Source organism: Lissotriton helveticus, chromosome 12, assembly GCF_964261635.1.
Source record: "Lissotriton helveticus chromosome 12, aLisHel1.1, whole genome shotgun sequence".
NCBI lineage: Eukaryota > Metazoa > Chordata > Amphibia > Caudata > Salamandridae > Lissotriton > Lissotriton helveticus.
Genome location: NC_136073.1, coordinates 810367659 through 810389487, shown reverse-complemented (window position 1 = coordinate 810389487; position 21829 = coordinate 810367659). Strand labels below are relative to the sequence as shown.

General features: G+C 46.6%; 1 protein-coding gene across 1 annotated transcript in view; it reads right to left on the bottom strand.

The window, feature by feature from the left end:
• SCAMP3 (secretory carrier membrane protein 3) overlaps positions 1–20865 on the bottom strand; it is a 102958-nt gene extending 82093 nt beyond the window's left edge. The window contains exon 1 of the mRNA XM_078669735.1: positions 20605–20865. Within this exon, the coding sequence (XP_078525861.1) occupies positions 20605–20664 (60 nt within the window). The 5' untranslated portion in view covers positions 20665–20865. The remainder of the gene's footprint in view (positions 1–20604) is intronic.
• Positions 20866–21829: the final 964 nt, after the last annotated feature.

The following is a 21829-nucleotide window of genomic DNA, read 5'->3' as shown; positions in this document are numbered from 1 at the left end:
CTGGATACACACTGGACACAAACTTTACTCCACCTATGACACACTCTGCCAAGAAAATCTAGACCGCATGGTACCAACCTGTTGCAGAAACCAAATCATTACTTCTCTGATGCACACTTGAGACTTATTGTGCAAGCCCTGGTCTTCTCCCACCTGCATGGTGCAATGTCCTTTTTAACAGTATCGTTAGCTGCAGAATGTTCCTCTGAAATGTAAAGTACCTGCCACCATGAAACTCAATGAAATGCGAAAACTGATCGCATCATAAACCACCATGAAAAGTCTGCGCTGGTTGACCGCTACCTTCCTTCATCTTCAAAACTAGATGCACCACCATACAAAGTAATATAAATGAACACCCAAACAGATCTGGTTGAGAAACAAGAGACTTTTGGTGGCCAAGACAAGGAGTCAAGAACTGGTTGTGACCCGAAATACAATCCGGCAGAAAAAAACCACAGAAGTCAAACCATATCCCACTAGGTATCACAGATTTGGAATAACATCTTGATGCACATGAATCCTCACCCCAACAGTCCAAACAAATCTCACGAGTCACCCCTTCAAGGAGCACTTCAACAGATAAGACTCAGCTCTACCAACGCCGAGCGTGAAAAGATGGCTCCTCACTCACCTTCCACTTACTATTGTATGTGATTACAAAAACATTTCCTCACCTGGGCCCATTTCCATTACAAGTAGTTCTGTTGATTTCCAACCAGGTTTGAGTAACAGAAATACCAATAAATACCCACATATGTACCACAGAAAAAGCCAGTGTACTTTCAAAAAGACAGTGTACGCCGATAGTATAGTATAGTACGTTTATTTGGAAAAAGAATGTCCACAACTAAGTTAAAGTCTGATGTTGCGTAACAATGCTCAGAAAATATTATTTACAATAAAGGACTCCCACCTCTTATCTCTGGGCTATGCTGCCACTGAGTATAACCCCTATAAGTAAATACAATGCCCTGCTTAAAGACCAGCTCAAATTTACTTTGTACCAAATAGGGATCTTAAAGGAACGGTGGCAGTCCTTTCATTATAAAGGCAAGGTCTGGTCTAGCAGAGATCAACTAATTGTGGCGTTTGATCTATGTTAATCACTATGGATCAGTATACGTTTCACACTCAAGTTGCGCTTTCGAAAATGGCAGTAAGAGGGTACAGTGGATCCGCAAGACATCTTCTTTCAGAACAATGCACCATTGTAAGATGATCACTAACAATTATGAACTTCATGTCCCACTGTGGCCATGCTGGATTTTCGCCACGACACTGGGGCTACAAAATGTGACCAATCACAAGCAGTCATGTAAAATAAACAAGCCTCCTTATTGTTGTGGAGGAGAGCTCTCCATTGAGTCCATTTATATGAATCAGTTCTCCAACACCGGCTGGATTTCTCAATTTATCGCGAGATTCCTAGCTCCAGATCACCATTCGAGGTATCATTTGATTTCATGACCAATGGATCTCAAACCATATAATCTCATGAAACTGACAAACAAAACTAAATAGGAAGAACGGATTGCAGCTGGCAGACTCAGTTTATACCAGTAAGAAAAGGACATGCTCGCTTTGTGTACCCCTTTGGGAGGCTAGGTTTGTTACAGCAACACATCACTCATAAATATGTATACGATTAAAAAAATGTCCAGGTTCTCCTCACAGTGGTTAGAGAGAGTATTTTTACGACACCTTCCTGAATGCCACTTATCAACTTGGATGGAAATGTGCAAGAGAGAAATTAAATGCTTGTGTGCCTCTGCCCTCCGAGCATCACAAGGATACACTTGAGATTATGCTGTCCATTCCGGCATGGACAAGCCATCATGACACATCCAGAATAAACTTTATTCAATGCATTGAGAAAATATTCGCCAAAGTGCTGGGCATTCTGGACACTGATGTCAGATGAAGACATAACTGATAGTATAAAATGGTGCAAATGTTTTATTGGCCTATATGCAGTATCTCACTACACAACTTCTCATTACAGGTCCTTCCAAAAACTCAGTTTCCACTTTCTCTCCCTTCCAGTTTTCTACCTTCTGTTCATGGGAGTATATCTAACATATGTAAAGATGGATCATTTCATCCACTTACAAACATGAACTAAAAACTAGCCTTCAGGCAAACCAAGAAAGCATAAATAATGACCAAGGCTTTAAAGTTTCGAAGTCTTTGATGGTGATAGGGCATCGCCACTTCGCAGAAGAAAAGACCCTTACAAACTGGGTGAGGACTTCTCCTAACCCAAGAGCTACAAAGTTTTAAAGCAGGCTACATAGAAATGTGAAGACTGGACAGGCCAAGAGCAGAAGCATGGACTTAAAAGACTTTATTTGTTGAATAGTCGATATCTGCAGTAAACCCAGGCCTTCTGGTGCTTTTCTTCATGGAATGGATAGAACATGGTGCCCGTGATTCTCCATCAGCCGCCCATATTTATGTCACAATTTGGCCCTGGTAATAAATATTCACGTTGTCGCGCTATGTTTACAGGAGAGGGTCTGATCCTTTTAAATACCAGCCTCTTACGAGGACACCCCTTTATTTTCTTTGTAGGCAGGGCTTTGAGGACCTCTTCATCTTTTGTAGGTCCTGGACCTGAAGGATGAGATTCACGAACACCGCATCCCCAGGCACATCTGTGAGGATGCTATAAAATGGAAACAGTTATTAATCCTGCCTGTGACTAGACTATTGACTTCTCCTAGAAGTCATGTTGGAAGAGATATACATTTTACTTTTGTAGAACAAATTCTTGATTAGAGGAAGGTGCTTGTCCGCCTCCCTTCAATGACGAGCAATGGTATCTTCCATTGAGTGAAGTGCAAAGGAGGAGGGCCATCTGCAGAAGTGTTCTTCCGCTGGGCACACAAGACTCCAATTTCATTGCTGTGTTCGTTTGACTGCTACGTGCCACTTAGTAAACGGATCTACGCAACTGTTCTGCCAGGGACAGTAATCCCATTCAGTCCAGCAGGTTTTAATCAGCACTTAATTGGTTTTCAGATGGAAACAATTCTGTTTTAATGTTTAATCAGGAACAGAGCAGTATCATTGAACTCAGGCAAGCACTAGTGTCGCCGAGAAGAAACTGTCAAACAAAGAAAAGATCTTAAGATTATTTTTTTTAAAGCTCTTTAGCCCAAGTAATGGACAGCATTTCACAGTAATTGGTAATTGTTTCCAAAAAGGGCACTTATGTGTGCACAGCATAGAGTAAGTGTTATCAGAACAGGTTTTATCCTCCTCAAGATGAGCACGTGTTTCCTCTCCAAGAACTGCTGAGGTGGTGGTGCTGTCAACTTATCGAGGCTTCGGGCCTGGAGGTTTTCACTATCCAGGTGTTGATTTCATCCTCAACCAAAGAACTTAAGTGCTGGGTGTCCAATGACCTCCTAGAGCTGGAGCGCAGCTATGGACAAGCCTGCTTGCCTTCATGGACTAGTGTGACAGGGAGAAGATGGCCACGGCTGTGGTAACCCAAATGACTGTTTCCAGACTTTAGCCAAGCTATTCCAAAGGACGTCACATCTACGTTAACATGAAGGTAGAACTCTCAAAGTCCAACCTTCGATATGGGCAATGCATAATTTGAGCCAGTGGTTACAGATGAGGCCCATCTGCACTTATTTTTAGGGACCGGCACTTATTTTGCTTCTTCAGACTTTCACATCGGGAGAGTGAAAAAACACATGTGGGGAGGAAGGAGGGACAGGAAGACTAAATAGCAGTGGCCTAGGGAGCGAACAGGAGCCTGCAAGAGGGAAATAAAGTGGTAAAGTGTTTGGTGGTGGATTAAAGACATGAGGTTGAATCAAGACAACGTATACACGGTACTCAGCATGCCACCATTCAATAGTGCCAGCTGCGGGCTTCTGAGCAAAACTAAATTCCAACAGTTATTTTTCTACAAATTAAGCACTCTATAAGAGATGTATTTTCTGCCGCTCGCAGTTCATGGCTGGTATCGAAGTAGACCTAGTGTGGCCCTCTCCTTCACTTAAGACATGGTCTACATGGATTTCACTTCTCCTGGCCCTTACACAACCTTATTTCATCCTACGGCAGACTGACATTTTCCAAGGTTTCTGTACCTTTGGTTGACTCTGCCACATAAGACTATGATTGCTTGAAGCCTGGGAAGTATGAGATCCAGAGTGAGCAGTACAGAATGGTGGGTAGAGTGGAGCCACCATTAGTAGTATCCGGACCAAGTTAAGTGCCAGTAGTCTTGGATGCACTGTCAAAATCCTTCCTGCTCCCTGCGCGCGTTTTTTGAAGGACTGAAAATACAATAAAAAAATACTCATATCTTGTTATATCTATTCTGGGGTTTAACAGGTGAGAGCCCAGGGGTCAGCTGTCCTCACTCTCTCAGTGCATAAGAAAGCCGGAAAGAACCAAAGCTGGAGAATAGATTAACGGGCTATTTTTCGTTTTGTGAGACGCAGGGGGTGGAGAGACAGGGACATTGAACATTATGAGGGGAAAAAATGAGGAACAGGGTAAGAACAGAAGCGGGACGAAGTGAGAGTGGTGGAACAAGATGGAGACACAATAAGGGAAGATGGGAGAAGAGACTAGAATACTTTAAAGGGTAAAAGCCTGAGAAAGAAGCTAGCAGTTATCATTTTATAGAAAGAAGATGAAATACAGGAAGATAAAGTGAAATGTTGAGAAGCAGAAAGAAAGAAGGGCAATGTCTGATGCTGGAGAGGGAGGAGAAAGTAGCAGACAAGGAATAAGGCCAAACATTAAGCCCTGAGGATAAAAGACTGAAGAGAGAGGAACATTTGGAGGGTTGGATGGTGAGGTCTAAAAAGTGGAAGAGAGTGAGAGCAAGAAAGAGAATTAAGAGATATAAAAAGACTTGTGAATGAGACAGCGAAAAGACTCTAAGAGTGAGAGAAATAGGAACAAGGAGGAAGCCTCATTATGAGTCTCCTGGTAGAAGGACGAGGACGGTGTAATACTGCAACCGGTAAAGCATTATCGCTGGTTGTACTTTTACAGTAATCACCATTAGAGGTTTTACCGCATCCGGAGAGTTTTATTTTTCTGGCTCAGAAAGAGACACATAATGTGGAATTACGAATTTGCGCACGCATTTCTGAATGTTTTACCGCTTTCTCTGAGTGAGACACTGAACTAGAGAAGTACCCATAGACAGAGCGACGTAGGCATGGAGATATATGAAGACAGATCAAGCAGTCAGACAAGAAATATGTCTCGGTGGCAAGTGAAATATTACATTCAGTGAAGGGTGCATGCTTTCTCATCAATGTGATAGCATAACCCATATGCGCACTTCTAGGGATGTGAATAGCTCCTTTAGTAAGTAAGCAACCATAAGATTTATGAACGAAACATGTTGTCCCTATACACGACACCTCTGCCACATTTTTTTACTTCGTTATTTAGAACCGTAACAGAGTGAAGGGGGTACTAAATGTATTTATTTTTTAATGCGAGAATGAAGCTTTTTCTCCACATGAAGTAGAAATGCTTATAGGATTTAAGCAACATTGATGTCTACTGAGTCACTTAAATCGATGTATAGGGAAACGTGTGAATGCCAACTCTGTATTCCTCGGTCAAGCTAGGTATACTTAGTAAAGCCAGACCTACAGACAGTGCCAATGCTCGTTTAAGTATTTATTTTACGTCCTAGTTCACGTGAGGCCTTTGCACTAACTGTTCCCCGGCAGTGGCATCAGGCCAACGCCCTCTTCACGTGCAATGCCTCGTGCAGCCACTTCAGCATCTGGTCTCGGTTCTCAAACCGTCGCCAGTGACTTTCATTTTCAAGTAATCACGTTGGGATCGGTTGCCCCAATCACCGTCCGGTTGGCAGCGCGTGCTCTGGCCCGGCCGCAAAGCATTGTGGGAAATCTGATTAGGGCTGTTGATTGTCTCAGGCTCGGATAAGGGTGGCCGCAGGGATCTCTTAACATGTATCACGCTTGTGACACATTCCCCAAAACTGGCAAAGGCTCGGCAAGGCCCTGATATCAGATTCCGAGCCCGGCTGCTAAAAATCAAGCGCGCCTTTCTTCTTTTCAGCTTCGGACTCTCAGACTTTAGCCCCTCTCAATCTAATACAAACATTGCCGAGAAAAATGTTATTCGATTTAACGGCTACGGTGTACAAATGGGTCTTGCGCAGCAAAAGCCGGAAGAAAGGCTCTTCCTAACGTAATTGCACTTGGGTAGGAATGGAAGAGTCAATTAAGAGGTCTTCCTACCTATAAACAGGGCCACTCGAATTATGCGGCAAGTGGCCCAAATTAGGCGGCAGAGTTGATTAAGTTATGCAGCAAACAAATGACAATTTTGAGGCCTATTGGGGCACATGTTGTGATAGTGTTATTTTGCCAGTTTTTCTTTAATTTTTGTTTACATATCTTAACACTGGGAGAAGATATAACCGCCTTAAAACCCGTTTAATACTAAACTATTATAAGCAAATGAAAGGTGACAGCCAACTTTTGCGGAGGGCCATCTACTGCACGGGAACAAGTGTCACCATATTTTTGGTAGATATGAGCTATTTGAGCTCAAAACAAAAAATATTTTTTCTGGTAAAATCTGCAGATTATTCAGCAAATGATAGATTATATGGCAAAATCCATAATTATGTGGAAAACGCTGCAGCTGAAGAATAACAATTCCAGTGGCCTTGTCTGTAAGACTTTTTGTGAGCTGTGTTGCCAGGACTCAGTTAAAATGCATCTCAACTTTTTAAGCACCTATGAATTCCTGTTATTGCACCTTGGGAACAGAGCAAAGCCAGTCCCATGGACAGAGACACAAGTAGTATTAGTGAAAGGGGAGTACATATGTAACTGGCGGGAAGTTAAAATCCAAACTCTTCTCCAGTATTCTAACGAGGAGGGAGGAGCATATAAGCAACATTCCAAACGGTTAACGAGTAACCATCACTACACACACCTTCCTCCCCTTAACAACCCCCCAAAAAAAACTTACAATAACAAAAAAAGAATGGTTAACTACTATATGATGTGTTATAGGCCTATTCTAACCCACTACACAAGCCTTCATCTTATGTGATGCACCCTACAGTTTTCCAAATTCTTCCTCTTGGATCTTGGCGAACCACCCATCGGAGCATTACAAGCTTCAGTGCTAACATCAGTCATGATCCTTTCTCTTTCTGATTCACACTCTTATTTACTGTCCGCCACCATAACTGAGTCAATGAGTGCCTCTCCAACCACTAGAGAAACAGGTAACTTGGCCAACCTACTCACATGCCACAATTTTCCACCACTAAGTTTGGTAGGGTTGATTAGAGAGTACTTTCTATCTCATTTACGACCGGACACTGCCAAGTTAACAGTCACCGAATCCCTCATCTGAAGATGTACTTTACTCGCTCTGTGCTAACAACCAATAGTAATACTGCACTTTTAGTATATTTTCTCTGATCACTATCTGGCTAAATATACCGCTGATTTCCAACACAAATTGTCTTCCATAAAGGCTACTCTCACGCTCTTGGTTACTAAGAGGTTGAACCTAGTTAATGTAAATGCGACCTGATGAGCCCAAATCATTTTCTTAAACTCTTCCCAACCCTACTTACCAATGATAGCTAGTTGAAACACAACCATGATTCACTATGAAATCTCTCAACTGTACCGTTACCTGAGGTATGATAAAGAGAAGTGATGGAACGAGACATCTCATTGTGTGTGAAATAGTTTCCACAGGACCAGACTTGAAGTGGGGACCACTGTTGCTAAAGAAGCATTTAGGGAGACGTTCTCCAATTATCCCTCTGCCGAAGAATTCCAAGACATGGAATTCAGAGGTTTTCTGACACGTACGGTTTGCTGTAAGCCACCTGCCACTGCTCAGCTAAAATGTACCTCAACAGTAAACCAAGTCACGTATGATACATTCAATCAATCTTGTTTTTTAGCAACCAGCAAGTAGCATACTGGGTTTTTGTAGTTTGCTTTTAACATTGTAGAGGTTCAAATCTCATCACATGCAAAGTGCCAATAACTAATAAAACAAAAACATTAGAAGGCATAACATGTCATGGGGCCACGTTGCAGGGTTAAAGGCACTCATACCCAGGTTATGTGTCTCCCACTGTCTTATATCAAAACTAAATCCATAATGCCTGCACTGCAAAGCTTCCTGAATATTAATTACCAACATATTTGTACCATTTGGTTACCTGCAATCCCCTAGCCATCCTGGCTTTCTTTCCAGCATTGAAGGGTCGCTAATTACCTCCTGACCAGGGTACTAACTAGGGCCTTCCCTGAGCTGGGATCTGTGTTTCTGACTTACCTGCGTGGTAGGTTACCTGCAGCCTCCTGAATAAGGTTGTATGCTTTCTTGCCTGCACTGTAGGATCTCCCATTACTGACTGACCAGGCCAAGGGCCCCACTTCAGTTAAAATAATAGGGTCTCGTAACCAGGGTCCAAAATTGCATCTGCTCTGCAGTATCTTCTATTACTCGCTCCACGTGAATCATCACTGTAGATCTTACAGTACAGAAGGCACGACAACAGGAGTGGGGGGGGGGGGGGGGGGGGTTAATATAGGCACCAAAGCATGTTGTGCCTGCAGTAAGAAACTGAATAAAGAAAATAGTGCTCACAGTCTAAATAACAACCGAAGTAAAGGGGACAGTCGCCATGGGAGGTGACAAGTGAAGAGGAGGCGGTACTAAGGAGGGACCAACAAGCCTATATACGGATCAGAAGCCAGCATTTAGGACAGACAATGACACAAGCCAATGGCAATTATGGGCGGAGCTTCTATTCGCTACTCAACCACAAGTTTCGCAGAGCAGCGCATGCGCGCTGGCTCTAGGCTCGACCTAAAAAACAAATAAATCACAGAATGGTAGTGTTCGTCATGAGGCAGGAGTCACAGACTCAATCTCATTGAAGCCACATCTAATTACACAAACGCCTTTCCTTTCAGTAGCCTTCTGATCTGTTCAGATCCTGTTGAATACCATAACGTTAAGAGTAGTGATTGGGGAATATGGCATCAGCAATCTAGCTCTTATCTGATTGGAATCTAAAATGTCCACAAACTTTGTTCATCATACAGTCTGCGGTATAAACAAGCACTGCAAAGATTCTGAAAGCAACGTAGTGCACTCCAAAACTCCTAAATAGAACAGCAAAGTAGCACTGTGGGGGTCGTCTAAAGTTTCTTTACCGCAACTACATTATGAATTGTCTTTGTGCTTCCTGACCAGTGCTTGTGCCAGCTGAACTGCTCAAATCTGCTAGTGATCATAGGCCCACCTTATCGCCTCTGCTGGGGCTCCCTCGACCTCCTGACCAAGTATCATACTCACATAAACTACACAGTACAAACGCTGTATCTACTAGAGCCCAATTCATAAAGCAGTTATCTGTGAGTCGGTGTAGTCCAACCGATCACACAGAACCAACTCACCAACAAAAAAGTTGCATGTTCTAACAAAAAAAATCAAAGAACCACTACCAGGCTTGGAACAGCCACCTAAGTGACGCCAGTAGCCTTTATCTGGAACAAGCACATTCCAAATTATATCATATTGATACCAAACAACCCATAAGCGATTTCTACGAGTTCTTGCCCAGGGATCAAGCTCGGTTTATATACACTAAAAGATCAGGGCCAAGGAATTACTACATCTACCGCAATTCACTAATTAGGACTGACTTTTTCACTTATTCTATAGAGTCTCGCCTACAGCACTGTTTTTAGTTTCTAACCTCATCAGTAACTCGCAATCTCAAATTGAGTGAGAAAAAGTATTTTTGTGAAATCATCAAGGTGCAAGGCTGTCAGCATTAGAGCTCTTTGAATGTTAACAAGAGAACTTCTGAGCCTCCCTGTCTGCTAAAAAACTCAAAACTCACTTTCAAGGAGAGGGAGGAGCCAAGATGGCGATCGGAACAGTCGCATAACCGCCTCGCTCCGTGATTTCTTCCTCCCCGCCACCTATCCTGTATTTCATCCTGTTCGGGGTGTTCCGAATTTGATCACCAAGGAAGAGCCTTCACTTACCATCCTTGTCCGGGGCTCTGGCGTGCAGTCATTTCGGCGTTCTGCCCTTGTTGCCTTGCTGGCCTTCCCGGCCCTGACGCCGGGGCCTCGAGTGCTGTGCTTGCCCGGAGATGTTCGGAGTACCGGCGGTCCGGAACCGGTGGAGAGACCCGATGCTGGGAGCCTGAGAGCCGCGGGCCGGAAGCCCTGGAGCGGACCCACCCCCGCGGGTGGGCCACCCCGTATGTCCGATTGCCTGCCGGCCCGAAGAAGAGAAGCCGCGCTGTCCGGCACCCCTCAAGTGGGTAGCCCACTCCTGTTGCTTGTCCCGCCCGGGGTCCGGTGCTGGGCTCCCCCCGAGTGTTGTGGGGAGCACGCCCGTTCTTCTGGTGACTCTCCTTTCTCCGCCGAGCACCATCCGCCGCGGATCGGTTGTGTGCCCAGGGGCCGCCGGTGCTCCTGGTGGACTTGGAGGCGCCCACGATGATGGCGGCGGGCGCTGTGCTTAAGATGGCGGATGGCCCCTCGGAGAGTCTTTCTCCTGGAGACAGGGAAGTTGCTGCATTTGTTCTCTCCGGCCCTCGTTTGATTCGGGCGGCCCCTACTCGGAGTGCTGTCTTGTCTGCCCTGGCTGCTCTGGGGATCGACCTGTCCTTGAAATGCCGAGACTTGGAGTCGCGGATCTCCGCCATGGCTGCTCCGCCATTTTGTGACGCGGTGTCGTCTTCCCGAATTGTAATGGTTGAAACTTCTCCGGCTGCTGTGCTGGGATCCCCAGCTGGGTGTTTGATTCTATGGGATCATGTGGACCCGGTGCCGATGCTGCAGTGTTTCCTACATCCTGATTTCTCTGCTTCGTGCTGGACAGCCCAGATATTGTGCTTGGCCACGTGGATCGTTGAGGTACTTTTGCATTCTGACTGCTGCCGAGTTCTCCTGGTTGCTTCTTGTTGGCCGGGACGGTGTTTTGCGGAGATCCCACTGGCCTTCCTGGACTGGTATGGACCCACTGTATCATTCTGCTTTTCGGCCGTGGCGGGGTCTGGAAGCTCGACTCTTCATAAAAGTGGACAGGGGTGATTGTGCCGGAGTACCTGTGGGACCCTTTTAAATGGCATCTCCAGGCCTCATTATTTTGGTTAGTTCTTGTTTTTCATCCTTGTGTGGGCTTTTTTCAATGTCCTTTTCGACCTCGATTGATGATCCGTTGTTGCGGGTGGGGTAGTATTCCATGTTTCGATCGCTGGCTCCTCTCCTCTCCTGTCCTTCTCTTTCCTCTCCTTCTCTCTCTTTCTTCTTTCTCTTTCTTTGTTATTATTCCCTTTCTCTTTCTTCTATATTTCGGGTGACTCTGGGCGACAGGCACGCTGTTTAGTGGGGTAGGCCGTAGCCATTACAGTGATGTAGGGTGGGGGGGGGTGTTTGTTATTTTAGTTTGTTTTATTCTATGGTCCCTTTTTGCTTTTTTCAGGGGGTGGGCTATGTCCCTTTGTTTTCGCTCCTTTGTTTCGTACGTGTCCGCACTTTCTCCTTTTCCGGGGCGGGAGGGCTGTACATGTGGCGTCCACGTTATTTGTTTGCTGACATTTGTCCTTTATTTTTGAACCTTTGCTGGGCGTGGGATGTCTTTGGGCTTCGCCCTACTAGGGTTATTTGATTGCGTGGGGGGCTGTCCCCCTCCCGCCCCCCCCCTCTTTTTCTGTATATGTTGCGTGACGCCCGGTAGATGTGGTTGCTGCCTCCTCTATAAAATGTAAAATGAAACCTTTCTTATCCTGGCGCTGACTGTTTAACGTCTTTATTTCACGTCTATCCTGTATTCATTCTATTGTACGCATTGATGTTGCCTTTTTTGACTCTCCTGCTTTTGCGGCCGGCCCCTGTGGTTGTAGGCCTGCGCTTGTACTTCTACGTGTCTTTCAATAAAGGTTTTAAAAAAAAAAAAAAAAAACTCACTTTCAAGGAGGCATACTGCACACAACTACACCATACCAGCAACATCTTCTCTGTGTTGTGTTAAATATTAAGGTTGAAATCCACTGTCTAACCAGGTTGAGGAAGGACGCTGAAGATAGCCACTGAACTGACAGTCGCCCACGATCTTGTTGATTAACAAAACATCCAAATTCACCTCCTTAATATGCCTTTGGCAGTCAGCATGAGAAACTGGTTGCTAAGTGACATACTAGCACAAAACAACACAGTTATTTATAAATAATAAAACCAACATTCACTGGCAGCTCTAGACTCATACTTACGTCATACTCCTGTTTCCAGTTGCCCTTAGTAGTGTGGGAGGTCTCTTCGCAAGTCTAACATAACAATGGTATACAAGCCACATTTCATTGCCAAACTAACAAAAGACACTTCACACAGCCATACCACAGGCTAACCTCTCATCCTGCTTGGTACCTCATACATTGATATCTTGCCACGTTTCACTCATCCTGTTCTACCCTGATCACAAAACCTTCAGTCTCAGTGTACCCATTGTGATGTGTCACCCTGCATGACCCCCACCATTTTACCCAACACAGTAGCAGACCACTTCTCCATGAGCAGCCATGCTGCCTGATCCTTACCCAGTCTGCCTCTACCCTACCATCTATAACACTTATGGTCATTCAGTTTAGCCACTGACTTTTCGACCAGCCCCTCCACCCTAATGACCCAATCTCCATTCAACATCACATCTACTGTTTTCCAGTATAGAATAGCATACATTTAATCCATTATCCAGTTAGGCATCAAATATTTGACCTAATCGCCATATGCAGGGGTCTCTAACATTTTCTCTAAGAAGAGCTACCACTGCGGGGCACTAGAGGGCGGCCTAACAAGATAGCCGCACTGTAGTGAGGCTCCGTCAGCCCTGGAGAAACTATCCAAAAAATCATCCTGAACCCGTGAGGGACTCTCGCTGTATTCTGCCCCATAACGTGACGGAGGGTAGACGGGAGTGGTGTTACCCTTCAGTAACGATCCGGAGACGGCGGCGGACCAGCTAGCTGCACTGCAAATTTGTGGCCTGTGTGCGGAGCGGCACAGCTGGCCGAGCCAAGAGCAGGGAGAGCCCGCCGCCGACTACGGAGACCGAGCCAATATGGGACAGCCTGGACTTGCTGCGGTGACCCAATATACCTGCAGGCGACAGAGAGGTGATGGAGCCACTGTGGGGATCGCGCGACTGAGGGCTGCTGCATCGGCAGGCTGCGTGCCGCCCGGGGGAGCTACTTCGAGAGACGCAGCGGGGCCGGAGCCCCGGAAACGCTACGATAACCACGCCATCCTGATGATCCCCGGCTTGCGTCTTATACCTGAAGTTTACAAGGGAGCCAGGTACTTTGTGAACCCGGAGGGACTGGGGGACACATGCGGGCTCCGCTGACCTGCAAGCGAACTTCAGCACGGTGGGCCGCACAAGCCAGGGAGCAAGCCTGGAAGCGAGCTGAATTCACGCCAGTCCGGGGATCACAGCCTATCGCCCCACAGTGACTAACGCTCTGGTGGATCGCACAGTGCCCCTAACCGCAGCCTGCTAGGATGGGGGGCGTCCAGCGCGCCCCGTGGGGCTGAAGACTGCGGAAATCCATGGCAGTGACGACCTGCAAGGGGGTAGCAGCCACCCCGCGTTGCAAAGCTGTGAGCCGGCGCAGCTCACCTGGTGCATGCGGTGAGCCTCACCTGAACAGAGCTCCCCCCGGGCGGATACGGCTTCCCGGGTGGGGTGTCCCGGCGCTCTTTGTGAATGGTGAGGAGCGCAGCCCAGGCCCAGATTCAGACCCTATCTCGCTCCACCCGTCGGCAGGAATTGCAGCTCTATACGCAACTAGCAGCCGGGCATCACAGGCGAATAAAGGGCTAATTTGTCTGCATTCCAAGGCCCCCTTCTGCACGCCCCCTATTACACACACCTCCAAGGGAGTTCCCCTTTCCTCCTGTGGTGGGGAATGTTTTTCTTACTGAGTTACCTTTCTTCCTCTGTTGTGGGAATGTTAAAGCTGTTGCTTAACAGTAGCCCAGTGAGCCAGACTAGATTTCTTACCTACACTGTTTGCATCTACCTGCTAACAATCCACCATACATCTATGCCACTGGCATTCTATAAGCACACAGCACGGGCCACACACCACCAAAATGGGGTTGCTGCACAGAAAGCCACACATGTTCTTTTCGGTTTACCGGGAGGGTTTGAGAGGGCGGGGTCAGTACATGGCAAGTTTGGGACGCCGTTGTGGGGGGAGACGGTTGGGGTTCGATAGAGGGCACTGCTTGGAATTCAATGTGTTATAGGCTACTCATGTACAGACAACACCAAGACATAGACACAAGTCGGCAGGACATCTGCCTCTTCTTGACACTTGCAGATGGCAGGTGACGATCGACGAACTAACACTACTACGCAAGTGGGACTCCTAACTTGGAATGTCAGCGGGCTGGGGGAACCCCAGAAAAAAACGACACCTATTGGCCTACCTGGACAGGCATCAGGTAGGCATAGCTATGTTGCAGGAAACCCATACCCTCCCTACACAACAGCCTCAGTTCGCAGCTAGGTGGGCCTCCCATAGATACTTTTCTTCCTATTCCGCCTACTCGAGAGGCACAGCTATTTTAAATAAACGTACGGTGCCTTACAACGAAGAGGGCTCCATACTCGACCCGCAGGGGAGGTTCTGTGGGACCTGGGGCAGGCTGGCGTCAGCATCAGTCACACTAGTATGCAGTTATGGGCCCAATGTGGACGACAAGGATTATTTTATTAAACATGGGGGCTCATATAGTGAGTATAGGCTCGACCCACCTCCTATTGGGGGGGGTGGAGATTTTAACCTAATGTTCCACCCACCATGCGATCGTTCCCACCCCTTGCCGCACCACTACACCAAAGACCAGCACCAACTCCAGCAAATAACAGCCGATAATTTGTTGGTGGACGTCTGGCAGCATCACCACCCCACACTTAGGGAAGGGATGTTCCACTCGGCAGTACATACCAGTTGGTCCAGGTTAGACATCTGGCTCACCTCACAAGACATAGCAATACACAACTTGTCCACGCACTATTTGGCGCGTGGTTACTCCGATCACTCCCCAGTGTTACTGCAGCGGACTCCTCCCGGTATGACGCCACAACCAATGATGTGGCGTTTACAGCCCACAGCACTCTTGGACACGGCGTATAAGGCAGAAATGGGGGAGGCTCTAGAGGAATTCATATGGCTCAACACAGGTTCTGTCCCCACCCTGGTCACCGTTTGGGCGGCGCTGAAGGTTACTGTACGGGGACTTTGTATAGCCAAAACGGAGGGCATTCTTAAAGACATCCGTGCATCTCTCGCTCGACTAGAATGCCAGATTCAGCAGCAGGAAACAAACACACACGCAACATGTGAGGGCCCCGCACTGGCCAAGGTCCGTGAGTTACTTAAGGACTATCAAGCCAAAGCAGAAAGAGAGTGCCTGTTTCGCAGCAAATTTCACATAGCACGTCGGTATGGTGAAGGCGAACACCTCGGCACAGTGCTTGCAGAGACGATTAGACCGCCAAAAGCTGCGATCCACGATGGGCAGGGTGAGGTACACATGGATACTCCAGCCATGATGGCTGTTTTTATGACTCTCTACCAATCACATTAGACGTCTTGTGCGACTAGGCAAAGCGAGACAGCGCAAGATTTACAGCAGATAGAACTCGCCTGGTTCAGTAATGGTCATCGGGAATTCCTAGCGGCCGACATTGAGGTGGAGGAAATACGAGAGGCCATCATACAGATAAGGAGCGGGAAGGCACCGGGCCGGATGGCCTAACTATCGAATTTTATAAGACCCACAAAGATACACTTGCCCCCTTTCTCAAATCGGTATATGAGGAGATAGCCCAAGAGGGGACACTTCCACCCTCAATGTGATAGGCGATGTTGGTTTCGCTGTTGAAGCCGGGAAAAACCCCTGACTCTACCGACTCACATAGGCCGCTGTCCCTAATAAACTGCGATGTCAAGGTGTTGGTCAACAGGCTTACACGATTGATGGGCAATCTTATCAGGCCAGACCAAGCGGGCTTTATACCTGCTCGATCCACCTCACACAACTTACAAACCCTGTTTGCTATTATGCATGAGATCGACCAGGAAGATCAGGCAGCGGCCGTATTTCTTGACGCCACCAAGGCGTTCAATTACCTGGAATGGGGTTATCTATTCGCGGTGTTGACGCATATGAGGTTCCCTCCGGTTTCCTTTTGTGGATCAAGTTGCTATACCATCGCCCCTGTGCCACCCTGCTCCTGAATAGGGAGCGTTCCCCGGCCTTCGGCATTTCCAGAGGCCCGCAGCAGGGGTATCCCCTGTCACCCCTGCTATTTGCAATAGCAATGAAGCCCCTGACTACCATGCTCCGGCAGCAGCACAAGAGATACACCCTGGATTACCAGACAAGGCCAGTCTTAATTTTGCTGTACGCGGATGACATCACGCTCTATGTGCGTAATCCTGAAGAAGGATTGAACGCCATGATCCGCGAAATAATAAAATTTGGGGCCTTCTCGGAATTACCATAAACTGGGGCAAGTCATAGGTTATGCCTCTCACTCGGTGCACCACTTCCTTTCCAATGGACTAACCCCTACAGTGGTGCGAGGACGAGGTCCGGTATCTTGGCATAACCTTAGTCAAAGATAAGGAGGCACTAATGCGAGTAAACTACGGGAAGGTCCTTACCAATGTGGAGGACTAGATCACTAGGTTGATAGCCTTGCCTCTTCGCCTAGCGGGCCAAGTAGCCTTAATGAAATGGTTATCACGCCCACATTTTTATACCTGTTCATGATCACCCCCTTCAACCCAGGCCGCCCCTTTTTTCACAAGACTTAAGAGTCAGATCATCCGTTTGGCATGGGGTGGGAAACTGCCACGGATAAAGTGGAGCACCCTTATACTGCTGTTTGCCCAGGGTGGGTTTGAAGCACTTGATCCTGAACTTTACTATCTCAGCGCTCAGGCACACTATGCTGCGTACTAGTTCAAGCCTCCGCCCTTCATGACGCACTTAGCGGTGGAACAGGGGTATATGGCACCAATTCCCATAACGGCCTTTGTGGGAACTGATAAGACAGTCGGAGGACACAGGCCAACAGTGGCCTGCACTAATAGCGCGTGGCAAGCAATTGTAAAGCGGTCCCAAATTCCCATGCTATATTCCCCGCTGCTCCCCCTCCGGGATCAACAAAGCGAGCCTGTCACACAGGACGGTATCTGCGAACATATGCTCTTCACCTATGGCGTCTACACCTAGGGGGATATGTATGAACCTGGACAACTCAAAGGTGCAGATAAGTTCTTTGGGGACAGCTCCCCCACAACCATGGAGCGATTCCTATATATACGCCTTAGACAGGATGTTAAGGCTGCCACTCCTGTGTTCCCTGAGGAACCCCCCATATTGCTTCCATTGCACCACCTGCTATGAGCATGGGCGCCTCACGCAGTGTCCCGTATATACAGGGCAACCATGGGGGCAGGGACACACGACACACTGAAAGCAAAATTGGGGTGAGAAACAGAATTAGGCCATCAGATAACAAACAAGGCATGGACATATTACTGCCAACAAACAGAACGCATCACAGCGAGCAGCAGATTTAGGATAATACACTTTAAATGTATTCACAGAATGTACTATACCCCTGTAAGAATGCATAGGCTCCAACTGCGCGATAATGACAAATGCGACCGCTGTAAGCAAGAGGGAGCAGGGTTTTTACATCTTGCATGGGAATGTGGGTCCATAGCGCACTATTGGGCAGAGTTGGAGGCAGCACTGAGGGACTGGCTGGGAACCAGTGGATCCCAACACCCGAGATGAGTCTCCTGGGATACTTGCCCAGGTATAGAGGCCGAATCAAATGCTTACTAGCTGTGGGTCTGCTCATTGCAAAGCAACAGATTGCATGTAGATGGAGGAGGGGCAGGAAGCCCAAATTTAAGGAATGGCTAACAGATCTAACTTACTGCCAGGTGCAACCTAATATATACGCTGAGTTGCTCCCTTTACGCTCTAAACCATGTGACTTTTGGGAACCCCTCACTAATTACCTGCTGTGGACAACAGCTAGCGACATGAAAGAAAATGAATCACAAGCATAGACAAGAAGACCTGCTGCGGCCACTGGGTCATAGTTTACTGAGTTTGTTTGCCATCGTGCTCATTTTGTAGTATTGTATCCCCTGTGTACATATCAAAGTCACTATTTAATGTGTCCAGCCGATCTAGCCTCAACAAATGTACTGTACTTAAGTAGTCATTCAATTTTCCTGCAATGCCTATCATGTATTGTATGTGTAATGTTCTTGAACTTCGAAATGCCAATAAACAAAGTTACAAAAAAAACTAAAAGAGCTACTTATGTTCAATGAAAATCATCCTGAGCTACTAATACTATTAGTGTTGAATACATAATAGTGACCACATCAGACAACATTACATTAGTGGCTACCATATGGATGATTACTAGCAGTCATTACCTCCGTACATCGAGCAGGAGTGCCAGCAGTAATGTAAAAAAGGCTTTATCAATTTCAAATGCCTCAACATAGGTTCTACATAGCAGCGATAGCGACAATGCCCCTGGCAGTAAGAATATGATCTTAGGCATAAGTGTGTCCAACGTCACACATTTTCCTCTCAAATACACACACTCAATTTTGGTATACATATATTAATTAAACCTAGAAAACAGCGGCTGGGTTGCACACAGGAGAGCTACTCACAGGTAGGTGGAGAACTACCAGTAGTTAACAAGCTACTCATTGGAGAAGCCTGGCCTTGTGTGACCATACCCTAGTTGGTCCTTTGTCATGTCTGACTGTTCTCATTTGAACCTCACTCCCAAACCCTCTTTGGGCCCTGTTCATTTGCTTATAAATCCTATATACACTTCCTTCTGGACCACTCCTAAAGTAGACCACCAACATGCCCGACACCTTCCTCTTTGAATTTTTTTTAACTCTTTTTATTAAAAGATAAAATTACTGTACATACAAAGAGCATTTATACTTCAACCACAATTTTTAAGGTTGTATAACATCTCCATCCTCTAGTACTGCATAATCATATTTGGTAGTGAACAGGTTGGTCTAGTTTTCCCTTTCACAGTCCCCGATATGCCTGCCATGTATGCTCCTCTTCTCCAGATATCCCCTAATGTTTCAAGTCCCAAAAGCTACCACTTGATGAAGCCATCTAATCTACTAACTTCTCTAAGAAGGTCCCCCGCCCAAAGTGGCGTCATCCCTGAATGTTTTTTCTCCCACCCCAGGTAACTTGTGGCCACTCTCCACACTTTTGCTACAGTTTTGGTGTGTATCGGGAGGTGTTTATCTACTTGCTTCGTGTACAGGAGTCCCTGTGGGCCTCATGCACCCATGGCCAATCGGGTTACTCTATATGCTGGTTCTGTCCTATCTTCAACTATCTAAACATTTACATTCACCAGTTGCGAGGCCCAGTAGTAACCACGAATGTCGGGCACCGCTATGCCTCCCTCGAAGACCCCCTTTTGGATCTTACACAGAGTGATCCGAGGGGCTGCTCAACTCTATAGTAGGGCACGAAGTTCCGAGTCCCGCTTTCGAGATAAGTAAGCAGGCACCTCGTACGGTGAGTTTTGTAACATGTATAGAAGGCGTGGAAGGGCCATCATTTTGAACAATGCTGCAACGTCAATGGAAGGGTGCGCCAGTTTTCTGCATCAGTAATGAGCATATCTAACTGTCGCCCTAAATTATGGTTGTAGTACTCGCCTGGGTCTCAGGTGATGTATATTCTTAAGAGTTTGAAACCCCTCTCCTGCATGGTAACTGTACATCTCTTTGACATACTTTAAACCTCCAGCCAGAACCTCACTACAAAGCCCCCTCGTCCGATAGTGGGAAAGGTCAGAAACAAAAATCAACCTATCAATACATCCACATTTAGACAAGCATCATTCCTGACAATCATCTGACCCATGACTATGCCAATCTCTGCTATTACCCCCACACCCCCTCCATGAAATGCGCAAACACAAAAATATTATTTAGGCCTTGGTCACAAGACCAATTTTGAATATAAATTAGGATGAAACGCCGGTTGGAGGGAGTGGGGTGGAAATATCCACTTGTGAGATGTATACAATTCAATAATTTTCAAGATTAGGCCATACTACTAATGTCATTGTCAAATCTCAGGTGTTTTATCTGGAAGAGCCATGTCTTGAGGTTCTTTAAGAAGTCCATGAGGGAGTGCAAGGTTCTGAGGTGTTAGGGAGGTGCCACAGGTCTTGGCTGTGACTGGTCTTCTACCCCAGCTCTCTACACCAACCTGGTCTACCCACACCGCAGGGAAAGGGTTGTACATTTTTCATGCTCTCTTAAATCTCCACTGACATGCATGGTTTCTCCACCTCCAATCTCAGTGCCAATTTAAAACTCATAATCTTGAAAAGGATTGGCCTGTTCTCGTTCCCATTAGCATCCCATTCCCGTCCATCCCTCACACTGCCACCGCCTCTCACCTGAAAAGGGTTATCCAGCTCACTGGCATCGCTGAAGGGGTTCATGTCTCTCTGAGCCATGGTGGCCCCTGTCACCAACTCCCCTGGTTTTGCCCCAGGCGCTTTCCGCTGTCCTAAGCTCCCCCTGCTTTTCTCCCGGCTCTCCCTGGCTCCACTCCCCCTCCGCCCCAGTCACGAGGGTCCATTAGGACCCGCCCGCCCATGCCAATCACACCTGCCAAATGGACATCCAATCATAACGCAGAGTATCCCAAGCGAAGGGCGGGGTTACTATCCAGACCGAGGCGTGTAACGCAGGCGAGCCGAGGTGCAAGCTGCTCTGCGCATGCTCTATTCAAGGATGCCGGAAGTACAGGACTTTTTTTTTAAATACCGTATTCTGACAGCGGCTCTGCGCTAATAATTGAAACAGAAGAGAGGCTAGGTGTTGGTCACGTGATTAGCCTTTGAGTGGTTAATGCTTGATAAATAACATGTATTACTGGTCTGAAAAATTAATTTGTGAGCGGCTGTTCAACTGAGCACATTTTAAACGATTCAATTATGTTTTATAGGGCTTGTTTGTGGTCCAGCAACACACTACAAGGGCGTAAATTGGTGCCAGTAGGAGCTAAAACCAAGTTTCTTCTAATCCCACTTACCATTCTGATTTCCCCTTTATTTCTTTATTTATTTATGCGTTTTTATATAGCGGGAACTTTACCTGAAGGTGTCAGTGCGCTTTACAATAGAACCAGTTACATTACATATGGTAACTTCTTGGCCCTTTGCCTCATAATTTACCCCGTCATGTGTTTTTTTGTTGTTGTACATTTATATAGCGCAAACTGGACCCGAAGGTATTGGAGCACTTAACATGAGCCCCAGTTACGCTACACAAGGACTCATTCATATTTTTTGGTAGACACAGGGAGATTAGGTGATTTTTCCAGAATCACAGGATGTGGAGTCGACCCCGAGGCTCAAACCGTGGTTTCCCAGCTCCAAAGTCGGCAGTCAAGCCGTAAGACCACATACTCTCCCGAAAGTTGTCTTTTTGTTCCAAGTAGGCGCTACAACATCCTGTTCTTTTTAATACATTTGTTGAACGAATATATTGGATTAAATGTCTTGGGTATGGAGTACCCTGTAGTCAAGGTGACCCCACATAGCACTCGACAAGGGGTAGGTACTAACATAAATATCTTTATTAATCTGAGCGGCAGCTTGGCATCTGTGTACATAA